The 13,208-nt window shown below is 38.7% G+C and overlaps 1 protein-coding gene across 1 annotated transcript in view; it reads left to right on the top strand.

The window, feature by feature from the left end:
- Positions 1-1,682: 1,682 nt before the first annotated feature.
- Positions 1,683-13,208, top strand: part of LOC105083196 (serine palmitoyltransferase 3-like) — a 118,256-nt gene continuing 106,730 nt past the window's right edge. Inside the window, 3 exon segments of the mRNA XM_074346905.1 lie at positions 1,683-1,736; positions 2,248-2,357; positions 2,449-2,638. Coding sequence (XP_074203006.1) covers positions 1,683-1,736; positions 2,248-2,357; positions 2,449-2,638 — 354 coding nt within the window.

Below are 13,208 nucleotides of genomic sequence, written 5' to 3'. Positions count from 1 at the left end.
GACCCACTTTAGGGAGAAGGACACCCATAGATTAAAAGTGAGAGGATGGAAAAAGATATTTCATGCAAATGGAAATGACAAAAAAGCAGGAGTAGCAATACTGATTTCAAATGGACAACAGGCACATGAAGAAATGCTCAATATCACTAATTATCAGAGAAATGCAAATCAAAACTACAGTGAGGTATCACCTCACACCAGTCAGAATGGCCATCATTCAAAAGTCCACAAATGATAAATGCTGGAGAGGGTGGGGAGAAAAGGGAACCCTCCTACATTGCTGGTGAGAATGTAGTTTGGTGAAGCCATTATGCAAAACAGTACAGCGATTCGACTTACCATATGATCCAGAAATACCACTTTTAGGTATACATCCAGAGGGAACTCTAATTTGAAAAGATACAAGCACCCCAATGTTCACAGAAGCACTATACACAATAGCCAAGACATGGAAGCAACCTAAATGTCCATCCACATATGACTGGATAAAGGAGTTGTGGTATTTATACAACCTAATACTACTCAGCCATAAAAAAGAATAAAATAATGCCATTTGCAGCAACATGGATGGACATGGAGAATGTCATTCTAGGTAAAGTAAGCCAGAAAGAGAAAGAAAAATACCATATGATATCACTCATGTGTGGAATCTTAAAAAAAAAAAAAAAGACACTATGAACTCACCTACAAAACAGAAACAGACTTGCAGACATAATAGACAATCTTATGGTTACTGGGGAAAGGGGTTAGGGAGGGATAAATTTGGAAGTTTGAGATTTGCAAATGTTAGCCACTATATATAAAAATAGATTTTAAAAAAGTTTCTTTTGTATAGCACAGGGAACTATATTCAATATTTTATAATAACCTTTAATGGAAAAAATATGAAAACGAATATATGTATGTATATGCATGAATGGGACATTGTGCTATACACCAGAGATTGGGACATTGTGCTATACACCAGAAATTGAAACATTGTAACTGATTATACGTCAATTAAAAAATAAGATTAATAACATTGAATTTAGAGTTATTGTGAGAATTTGGGATTTTGAGAGAATCAGGGCAAGTTCCACTTTGTCCTTAGTTTTCTCAACTGTAAAATTGAAATAATAATCATCCCAGAATTGTAAGAATTTGTAAGAATTAAAATAAAAATTGTAATAAATTACTTAGCATTTTGTTTAATAAAAAGAATAAAAAGAATTAGTATAGACTCATTTGGTTTTGACAAGAATCATCTTCTGAATTACTTGTGTCATGACAGGTATAACAAACAGTGCCCCATTATTCTTTGGGTAACTGAACATTGGCAATGAAATCCAACCTGAATCCAAGTGCTTCAAAATGAGATGATAGGTTCCTTATGTTTAAACACATGACCAGCATGGCTGTGGGCAGGGCCATGACTGAAGAGCTTACGTGATGGGAATTCATGCTTCGCCTCCTCACAGAGGCAGTGTTCAGGGCCTTCCATCCTGGAGGGCATCAAAAGCTTGCACTTTTTTGGGGACAGAGCACAGGCCCCAGTACCTGGATTCAGCAGAGAAATCAAAGGGAAGGGGCGGCAGCTGATGAAGTCTAGAAAAACGGAATTTAAAATTTTCCCTTTGTGCAAGGCAGGGTCCATAAGTTATCCTCAAGTGTCAGGAAAGTCTCATTCACAGCCCCTGTAAGTTATGATTGACGGGATCACCTTTGTCCACATTCTTCGGCAGGACAGACCTGAGAGAGTAAGGACAGCGTGGCAAAGGGGTCAGAGACCAGCAGGCGGAGATGGAGGGAACTGAGCCTGAGCCTGGAGCAGGAGGTGTGAGGGGCACAGGTGGGCTGGAGGAACTTTCTAGCACTCCTTGGAGTCCCCAGAAACACCTGCTGGCACCCACAGAGGCTCGGATTAGAGATCACTGAACAGGAAAGGGGACCTCCCATATACTGGAAATTAATTGGACACAAAGTCAGTCATATTTGGGGGTAGATTTTACTTGTGTCACTTAGATTAGTCAAAAATAAATTTTAGCCTTTAAATTCAATTAAATAATATCACCATACAATCCGGAAAAAAAAAAGGGGGGGTTTTATTATTCTCTAGTCTCAGGGCACCTCTCTTCCCACGCGTTCTCCACCTGCGGGAGTCACTTCCCAGTGAAGCGCCTATTTCATAGTCAGCCACCAGATGTCAGGCCAAGCTTGGTCACCTCGGAAGTTTCCTGCCTACGAAATAAAGTTTCTTTTTTCTCTCAGTTTAGGGAGAACTTAGAGATTCCTAAAACCCTCAGCGACAAGTACAGTAACCACAGCGGCCACTGGAAGCTCTTCATGGGTGAGATCCACGCCTTCATGTCTCTAAGAAGGTGAAGACTGTCTGGATGTCGAGCACTAAGTAAATCTCCATTATTACCTTGAACTCTGGCACTTCAAAGAGCCGCCACTCACTCACCGCAGTTTGCAGCCTCAGGAGGAGCCGCCCCTCCTTCCCACCGCCTCGCGGAGTCCCGAGGCCCCTGGGCTGGGCCGAGCACCCGCCTGGCTTCCTGCGCAAGGGCGGCACCCGCCGTCCTGCCGCGGAGGGAACGCCGCGTACCTGCCTCGCGACAGGGGCGCCGAGCGGACTCCAGAGCGGGCTCAGCGATGCGTTCGCGGGGGCAAATGGCCTTCCTTCCTATAGCCCGTTCTCTTCCAATGTGTCATCAGAACTTCCCTCGTGGATGCAAGATGCCTGCGGAAGCTCCAAGAATCACGTTCTGGCCCAGCAACAAAGAAGACAAAAAAGAGGGCAAAGGACTGCTTCCACCCACTACCCCCACTCTGGTGGATTTTTGTGAGGGCAGAAATAACCTCTTCTAGACACCTCCCAGCAGATATAGCCTTACAGCTCCCTCCCGGGTCCTGGAAAGGTCACCAGCAAGAGGAACTGGGACAACCACGATAGGTGTAGATGGGGTAGAACCATCCCCAGGGGCAGGACACTACCCCAGACTCGAATAAAACAGGGCTCTGTTAATCAAGGCTGTTGGGGAGGTAGCTAGCAGAATCTGCCTCACCGGATGAAAAACGGATGCAACACAGACAAAAAGGCCTGCCAAAATTCATATGAGAATACATTCTCTTCTTCGGACATCACTTAAAAGTGTATATACTGTGTAGGTAATTTACAGTGAAACCTTTTAAATTTCTGTGTATAGCAGTATTGACTACTTGCAATGGCAATTTACAAACATTTAATTATTCGGAATGCATTTTTGCCTAGTTCGTTATATCTCAACATAGTGGGGTAAAAATAAAAGGTTTGTTTTTTTTTTTTTTTTTTCTATTTCCCACACTATTATTTTCCTTGGAGCGCTGCTGGCTTCCCTTATCTATTCTTTTAGATACGTCTTGGGTAGATTTAATGACTTTCTATTCACTTTCAATTACCAAGATTCCTTAAAAATTTTTAATCTAAAAATCTATTTAAATGTCGTCTCTCCTTTTCTCCAAGCTAAGGTTCCAACTTCAGGATGGACCAGATTGTGTTCTTTTCCTTTCTTCTACTCTGACACCTTGGAGCTGGTGGATGGGAAGACACAGTTGACGTCTGGGATTGCTCATGGTCCTCTTCTAGCTGAGAGCTACTCTAACGTTGGGTGAGGAAAAAGGGAATAGGGAAAATGGTTAAAAAGCCTTTTTATTAAGTGAGTTTGTCATGGTTTCTCTGCAGGGGCCACTGATTCTGACCTACCACGGACTGGCCACCAGCACAAAGACTTTGCAGCACCGGCTCTCTCACAGATTGCATGCACAAAATCTTTTGAAAGCCTTATTGAGGTCTCCCAACTACTCGATTTGCTGATACGATAGTTCTCTTTGACACCTTTCCTCTTCCCTTATCTTCCTTTCCTGGTGGAAAATTCCACATGCTTGTTACTGAAAGGCAGCCTTTGCTTTTAAGCAATTATCTTCAGTGGAGATTTGATAAGATGACACAAAACTGGCTCTTTGCTGTCATGCTGCCATGGGCAACTCTGCATTCCAGTTGTGGGTGTGCCAGTCTCTCCACCAGTGGTCTTTGCTTTCTATCCTGCTGCCTTGTCTTTTCTCTCCCTCTTCAGTTAGGCTCGGGCAGATAGGCCAGCCCTCTGGCCTGGGGAGATGTCCATCTGGGGAAGAGATCCAGCCTTTCACTTTTGCAGGCACCCCTAGTCCTTACAATCAGTTTTCTCAGAAACCCCATCACTTGGCTCCAGAGATGGGAAAGCATCACTGTCATGAACACTTGCTTCCCCACGCTGACACCCACACTTCTTAAGAGCCCCCCCACTTCTCTCAGTGCTTGGTTAGTAGGCTGGGAAGGGGCACTTTCATGGACAGTAGGGATGATGTGTCTCCCTCCTCATGGTAAGCTTAGGGGAGGACCTGGCCCGGCAGTTTTTATGTAACTCACTTTGTCCTTAATATATCATGCTGTATTAAAGAAAAGACAATAAATCTAACATGTTTTGAGTACTTACCTCATTTCATCTAACTGTCACAATAAGACAATGGGTTGTCATTTGATAAAGGAGGAAACTTTAAGCTCAAATTATTCAATGACTTTCCCACTGTCTTACAGCTGGTAAATGGGACAGAAACACAGGTCTGTCTGATCCCAAAACCCATACTTTTACCAATTCTGCTGTTTTTTATACCAATAGTATCTGGTGAGTGTATCTGAAAACCTCTCTGAATAACTCATTTTAAATAAGCTGACACCAAAGTAAAATTCAATTGAAAGGGAATGCCCACCACTGGTCATAAACAGCATTCACCATTTTCACTCCGACTCACTCCACTTATTCCTTCCTTCTGTTAAGAGTTATTGAGGGCCCACTGTGAGCAGAGAAGGAATGGAATATAGCATGTTCTCGCCTTCAAATGAGCTTGCAGCTGAGAAAGGACCTAAAGGCATAGAGAAAATGAACTATCATAAAAAGTGAAAGTGGAAGATCCCAGAACAAAGGCAAAAACCAAATTCTAAGTGGATTCTGAAGTTCAATGTCATGTTTGGGGGAGTGGATGTCTTAGAAAGTTACAACCTGAGCTGAATCCTGGGGAATGGGCCGTCTGTGGAGATAGGAGATGTCAGGACAACTTAAGAATAGAGAACAGCATGAAAAAAAGCAGAGAGGCAGGAAATCTTTCAGCAGGTTTGGGGAAAGCTAGTCTGGCTGGAATGTATCCAGTAGAACTTATGTATTAGAGATTGGGAGATAAAATTAGAATTTAAGTAAGGGCCAGCTCTCAAAGAACTTTCACTGTCAGGCTAAGGTGGTGACTGGGATACCACTGAAAGAATGTAAGCTGAGTATTATTTCACTAGAGTTGAGCCTGAGGACAGCAAGCCTTGAAAAACCGTGTAGGATCAATTAGATTGGGAGAAAATTAAAAAGTAAAACTAAAAGGTAGAACAATCAGGCAACTATTACAATTGTCATGGGATGCATTACAAGAGTAAATACTGGCAAAGATGTGTAGCATGTGGAATCTTGGTACACTGCTGGTTGGAGCATAAAGTGGAACAATCATTTTTCAGAGTTGTTTGGCAAATTTCTTATAAAGTTTAACCTTACCTTATGGCCCAGCAATTTAATTCCTCGGTACTTACCCAAGAGAAGTGAAAACACATGTCCACAAAAAGGGTTGTATAAGAATATTTCCAGCAGCCTTACTCAAAATACTGAAAAACTGGAAACAATGCAATGTCCAGCACCAAAAAGTAGATGAACAAATGGTAGCATTTTAATATAATGGAATGCTATTTAACAAGCAAAAAGAATGAATTCTTGATATACACAATAGCATTTTTGAATCTAAAAATATAATGTTTAGGAAGCCAGGTAAGGGTATTCACATGTGATTCCATTTACTTGAAATCCAAACTCAGGGGAAGTCAATCTATGGCAATAGAAATAAATGGTGTTGAAGGAGGAAAAGAGAGGGAGGAATGGAAAGTGGACTGGAGAAGTGCATGAGGAAACTTCCTGGATGGTGCAAATGTTCGGCATCTTATTTTTGGTGGTGGTTACACATGTTATACAATTGTCCAAAGCTCATCATCTGAATATGTGACAACTCTGCATTTTATTTTGTATTAATTATATCTCAGTTTAAAAAAATAGGGCATTGAAAATATAGAACCCACTTAACCTTCTTAAAAAAAAATCTAACAAGTCAAAACATTCAAATATATTCTCTGAGGAATCAATCAAAATAAAATGGCAGAAATAATGGTTGAAAAAGACTTAAGGGCGAGCAATAAAACCAATAAAAACCTATAGTAAAGATAAAATAATATGCTGTGATTTAAAAATCAGTCTTACGACCTGTGCTAGAGACATTGAATGTGATAAAATTAATACTTAAAATGCTAAGTTTTGGCCCAAAATTCCAAAAGATCAGTAGGAAAAGATAAAGCAATGAAATATTTAAAGAAATTTCTAATTAAAAGGACTAAAATCCTGTTGTGGAAAAAGCTAGTATTATGCTCAAATGTCATATTTATATATTCAAAAGTATTCATTCTAAACTCTTTGTAAGGAATACTCTTCAGTGAAGTTCATGGTTCATAGAATTTGCTTTAGGAATGAAACTAGTCTGGCTGCATTTATTTCTCACACTGAGAAGTAATATAGTCTTACTGAAGTGTGTCCTTCTATCTTTTGGGTAGACAGAACTCATATAAAAAGACAACATGTAGCTTTATATAACTAGCTTAGGAAGCAAAATTAAATTACTGTTAATCATCTTTCACCCAATAAGTTCTAAAAAGTGTATACTTAAGGTTACCTGTTTGAGAAGACAAAAATTGTATTTCCTGTTTGAAACCAAGATAGACATCTGTAGAATCTGTTATTGTGATTTGCTTGAGGAGTAAAAGTCAGTTAAGGGCAATAGAAAGTCCAACTGAGAAGGGTAGTGTTGCCTTGCACTGTGTCTAACTCATGTACCTCTTTTTAGAAGGAAAGCTAAGCTGTTACCTGGAGGTGTATTTTCCAGTTATAAGTAGATGATGGTTCTGTGTAGAAAGACCAGAATTCTGTGAACATACCATGTAGAAAGTTGATACAATAGAAAGCAAAACACAGAATGCAACCTCTTTTTTTTAACTGAAGTACAGTCACTTACAATGTGTCAGTTTCTGGTGCACAGTGTCACAGTCATGCATATACATACATATATTCATTTTCATATTCTTTTTCATTAAAGGTTATTACAAAATATTGAACATAGTTCCCTGTACTATACAGCAGAAACTTTTTAAAATCTATTTTTATATATAGTGGCTAATATTTGCAAATCTCAAACTCTCAAATTTATCCCTTCCCACCGCCTTTCCCCAGTAACCATAACATTGTTCACTATGTCTGTGAATGTCTGTGAGTCTGTTTCTGTTTTGTAAATTAGTTCATAGTGTCCTTTTTTTCTTAATATTGATGTCATATGGTATTTTTCCTTGTCTTTCTGGCTTCATTTAGAATGAAAATCTCTAGGTCCATCCATGTTGCTGCAAATGGCATTATTTTATTCTTTTTTATGGCTGAGTAGTATTAGGTTTCATAAATACCACAACTTCTTTACCCAGTCATATGTTGATGGACATTTAGGTTGCTTCCATGTCTTGGCTATTGTGTATAGTGCTGCTATGAACATTGGGGAGCATGTATCTTTTCAAATTAGAGTTGCCTCTGGATATATACCCAGAAGTGGTATTTCTGGATCATACGGTAAGTCTATTTTTAGTTTTTTGAGGACCCTCCATACTGTTTTCCATAAAGGCTTCCCCACACTACATTCCCATGAGCAGTGTAGTAGGGTTCCTTTTTCTCCATAGCCTCTCCAGCATTTATCATTTGTGGATTTTTGAATGAAGGCCATTCTGACTGGTGTGAGGTGATACCTCACTGTAGTTTTGATTTGCACTTCTCTGATAATTAGTAATATTGAGCATTTTCCCATGTGCCTGTTGGTCATTTGTGTGCCTTCATTGGAAAATTGCTGTTTAGATCTTCTGCCCATCTTTGGATTGGGTTGTTTGTTTGTTTTCTTATTAAATCTTATGAGCTGTTTATATATTCTGGAAATTAAGCCTTTGTCAGTCACATCATTTGCAAATATTTTTTCCCACTCTGTAGGTTGTCATTTTGTTTTGCTTGAAGTTTCCTTTGCTTATAAGTCTAATTAGGTTCAATTTGTTTATTTTTGCTCTATTTCTATTGCCTGGGTAGACTGCCCTAGAAAAACATTGCTAAGATTTATGTCAGAGGATGTTTTGCCTATGTTTTCTTCTAGGAACTTTATCATGTCTTGTCTTATACTTAAGTCTTTAAGCCATTTAAAGTTTATTTTTGTGCATGGAGTGAGGAGGTATTCTAACTTCACTGATTTACATGCTGCTGTCCAGTTTTACAACACCACTTGCTGAAGAGACTGTCTTTTCTCCATTGTATATTCTTGCTTACTTTGTCAAAGATTAACTGACCGTAAGTCTGTGGATTTATTTCTGGGATCTCTATTCTGTTCCAGTGATCCATATGTCTGTTTTTATGCCATTACTATGCTGTTTTGTTTACTGTAGCTCTATAGTATTGTCTGAAGTCTGGAAGGGTTATTCCTCCAGCTTCATTCTTTTTCTTCAATATTGCTTTGACAATTCTGAGTCTTTTGTAATTCCATATAAATTTAAGGACTATTTGTTCTAGTTCTGTGAAAAATGTCCTGGGTAATTTGATAGGGATTGAGTTAAATCTGTAGATTGCTTTAGGCAATATAGCCATTTTAACAATATTGATTCTTCCAGTCCAAAAGCATGGGATATCTTTCCATTCCTTTAAGTCATCTTTAATTTCCATAATCAATGTTTTGTGTTCTCCATGAATAAGTCTTTCACCTCCTTGGTCAGATTTACTCCTAAGTATTTTATTGTTTTGGATGCAATTTTAAAAGGGATTGTTTCTTTATCTTCTTTTCCTGATAATTCATTATTAGTATAAATAAATGCAACTGATTTCTTTACCTTAATCTTGTATCCTGCTACCTTGCCAAATTCTTTTATCCAGTTCTAGTAGTTTTTGTGTGGAATTTTTAGGGTTTTCTATATATAGTATCATGTCATCCACACATAGTGACAGTTTTGCCTCTTCTTTTCCAATTTAGATCCCTTTTATTTCTTTTTCTTGCCTGATTGCTATGGCTAGGACTTCCAAGACTATGTTGAATAGAAGTGGTGAGAGTGTTCATCCTTGTCTTGTTCCAGAATTTAGTGGGAAGATTTTCAGTTTTTCATCACTGAGTATTAAGCTGGCTGTAATTATGTTGAAATATGTTCTCCCTTTTGTAAGAGTTTTTATCATAAATGAATGTTGAATTTTAATAAATGCTTTTTCTGCATCTATTGAGATTATCATATGGTTTTTGCCCTTTTAGTTTTGTTAATGTGGTATATCACATTGACTGATTTGCATATGTTGTACCATCCTTGTGTCTCTGGCATGAAACCAATTTGATCCAGAATGCAACCTCTTGAATTACACCATGATCATTTGGGTCTCCCCAGCTCTCTGCTGTGGATACTTGTTAATTATCTTGGCTTCTACTACTCCAAGAGACTAGCACATTGTTATTGGAAATAAATGGAATAACTCTTAATGGACAAGTGGCTGAATAAATTGTGATAAATGTTTCCAAGGAAATATTAGACAGCTCAGAGGTGGAATTAATTAGATCCATATGGACATTGTGTACTTACCTCCAAGGACATAGAATCCCCATCATAAGGACATGTCCTAATGGACTTCCACTTTAGGTGAGCCTGAAGATTTGCCTCCTGTGCGCTCTTCCCCAACATACCAAACTGAGAAACTCAATTCTCCTTGTTTCTTAGAAACTCCTGGAGAAGGTCTAGCTGTAGCACTTAATCTAATTCATAGAGTTTCTGCTTACACTTCAGTTTAGAAGCCACAAATGTCTTTTTTTTTTTTTTAATGCCAGCTCAATAAGGCACTTAAATTTTTAAAAAATATTCCATCCAATATTTTCCTTGTTTCAATCAGGACTGTTATTCAGTATATCTAATATAATCTGGCAAGTTATGTAACCTCACTTCTTTAATCTTTACCAAAGAGACCAGCGATGTCCAACAGAACTTTCTGTGATAATAGAAATCTTCCACATTTCTGTTGGCCAATATGGAAGCCACTAGGCACATGTGACTGCTGAGCACACAAATATGATTCATGCGATTAAAGAAGTGAATTTTAATTTTCATTTAACTTTTTGAAATTGTTTTAATTGAAATTTAAATAGCCTCTTGTGGCTAGTGGCTACCATATTAAACAGCAGAGAAATATTTCTTTATTCATCCATACATAAGTGCTATTTTATGGTATAACTATTAGAATTGTATATAAACAAGGAGATGAAATTCTTGGCTACATAATTCAGAATGCTGGAGCCAAAGAATAGTCTAAAAGGAAGTTTAAATGAGATCCAGTCATCTTCCTGAATGTACTAAGCTTCCGGCTTCATTTTCTTCTTTCTTTGTTTTCTTTTTCTTTTTCTTTTGTTTTGTTTTGTTTTGTTTATTTTATTTTATTTTATTTTATTTTTTTTTGGCAAAGAAGAATTATGTTTGTATGGTATCCACCTGACTATATTACAACAAAGGGTTTAGCATAGTTTGTGGGACTGGACAAGTCAAAAACATTGGCAGTACAGGAAATGGCATGAGGCACTCCCCAGAAGGTTTCATTAGAATAATCTTATCTCAGCTGCAGTGGCCTTGCCTGCCAACCCTAATGAGTTACTCTAACTCAGACTGGCTCTTAAATTCATGCCAAAGACAGTACGTATTCACAGCTGAGCTGTCATCATGCAGCTTCTTGGTTTTATTTGTGGCACTGGATCTCTCCTTGAATGTCAGGAAATCAGCCATTTAGTGCTAGAATCATCCTTAAGGCCCATCCTTCTCCCAAAGTTGTTGCCACTAAACACACAAAATTGATATTTCCTCTTAATAATATGAAGGAATAATTAAACCCTTCCTCTTTTAGATGTATATTCTGCATAGGCTAGGCATAGTCTTGGGGAAAGAGCACTGGGCTTATGAGAAATGGATTTTAGCCCCAATTCTGTCATTAGCCAGTTGTGTTCCTCACTGCAAGTGCAAGTCACTCAACTACTCTAAGCCTCAGTTGCCCCAACTGCAAAAGCAGGGCATCCCACTCCATCTGCATTAGGATCCTTACTGCAGTCTAACTGGGAAGGTTGAGTTACCCAGAACAGACCCATGTAAATAGGTAGGAGATGCAACAGGGTGAGGGTTCTGTTTCCATGCTGCTGGGTCCCCAATTTCAGTCATCCCAGTAGAAACAAAATCAACCTTCTACCTGGTGACTTGATGGTGTTAGGGACTTCGAGGACAAAATTCTGTGTCCAGATTAAGTAATTTCTCACAGCAAGACACTAATCAATGACATGTGGAGAAAGGCAGTACAGGTCTTGTAGGCCTGATGGAGACTCTACAGGCTGAGAGCTCCTTCCCCACTACATCTGGAGCTTCTCAGCCTGGCCATGGTTGGTGGTGGTTTTGAGCTCTCAGTGTCACTGTGGGCATCTTACTTCCACACTCATAATTAGCAACCTATTTACATTTGGTCCTTTCCCTTTTACCCTCAGTAGCCTGTTTTCAGGTATAGAGAAGACTAAACACTCATAGTTCCTAAGAATGTTTCTGAGTCAGTTTGGGGGGTGGTCCATGTCCTCTCTGTAAGGACAATATTTTATTCCCTATCCGTATGCATTACACTTCCATAAATGGAAACCCCTTGCATTTATAGGACATCTGAAAAGGTGGAAAACATGGAATAAAGAAATTTTCAAACAGCATTCTAGTTTCACTTTCAAAAAAAGTTTAGAACAATGGGTTTGTTAGTTGGAAAAATACAATAAATACACCACAGAACGTCCAAAAGTCTGGAAACAGAGGAGAAACAGTGTATTTATTGTACATTATACAGATGGGGAAATTAAATCTCTAGATGACTGAGAGCTCAGAGTTAGTAAGAAGTAGATCAGATCCAGCATCCAAGTCCATATTGATCTACCTCCAAAGCTCTGTATCTCATCCCACACTAGGTATTTATATCTCCAATTAGAACCAGCTGCCTAACACATTTGTTTTTTTTTTTTTCTCATTGAAAGCTTATAAATACCAAGACAGCAACCAGCCGACTTTGAAGGTGGTTGGATGAAGTGGTCTGGACATTTTAATGTATGGTGGAAGAATCTATTTGAGCTTTGGTGATTCAAGACTTAAAAAGATATTTATTATCTTTTTATTATTTTATTTAAGGAATTTTCTGAAAGTATTTGTATACTTTTCAAAAGAAAATTTTTTATCCTGAAGCTCATTCTATGTATAATGAATGTGTCTTCATTCTCTGACATTAAATATACATGCATGTGAATGTCCTTTGCTTAAATCAGAAAGCTAATTGCAGGATGTGTCATGTCAAACCTGTGTATACAGCATATGGCACAAAACCCAGGGCAGCTATAATGATGAAGACTTAAAGAATCTTCAAGTGTTTGGACTAAACAAGAACTTATACTAGGCTCCTCCAACCTCCTCACTTCACTAACGAATAAACTGGGCTCATTCATTCACTCAGCACACCTTTGTTGGACGTCCGTTGTGTGCCTTTCATAGGATTTAATGCTATAGATAAGAAAAAGATGAATCAGCCCAGAAAAGTCAAATGATTGCCCAAGAACACTCACAGCTACATGCCACATCTGGGGCAATGGTGATCACAACACCTAGGATTTAAATGAGCTAGCACATGCCTGACATCACTTATGAGGGAGCTAGTGATGAGTGGCTCAATGGAAACAAACTCAGTGAGTAATAATGGAAGTAAGTCTGGGGAATGTTTATAAATATTAAGATCTGAGAACTTTAAAGAAATATTTCTGAGCTCATACAGCAATGTGACTTGGGTTGGAGAGACAAGACCTAATGGAACAACTGAACATTTAACGGAGTCTTCAGAAAAAGCCAAGATTTGAGGTAGTGTGATAATGTGATATTCATAAAGTACCAGTGGAGCCCATTAGGCTCTCCAGCCTCCAGACATCAAAAAGCCATGTCTGCCCTGGGGAGAGACAGACACTCCAGACTCACATCCTTC

Source organism: Camelus bactrianus, chromosome 19 (genome assembly GCF_048773025.1).
Source record: "Camelus bactrianus isolate YW-2024 breed Bactrian camel chromosome 19, ASM4877302v1, whole genome shotgun sequence".
NCBI classification, from domain to species: domain Eukaryota; kingdom Metazoa; phylum Chordata; class Mammalia; order Artiodactyla; family Camelidae; genus Camelus; species Camelus bactrianus.
The sequence above is the reverse complement of the archived record's forward strand: the minus strand, read 5'-3'. Positions and strand labels throughout refer to the sequence as shown.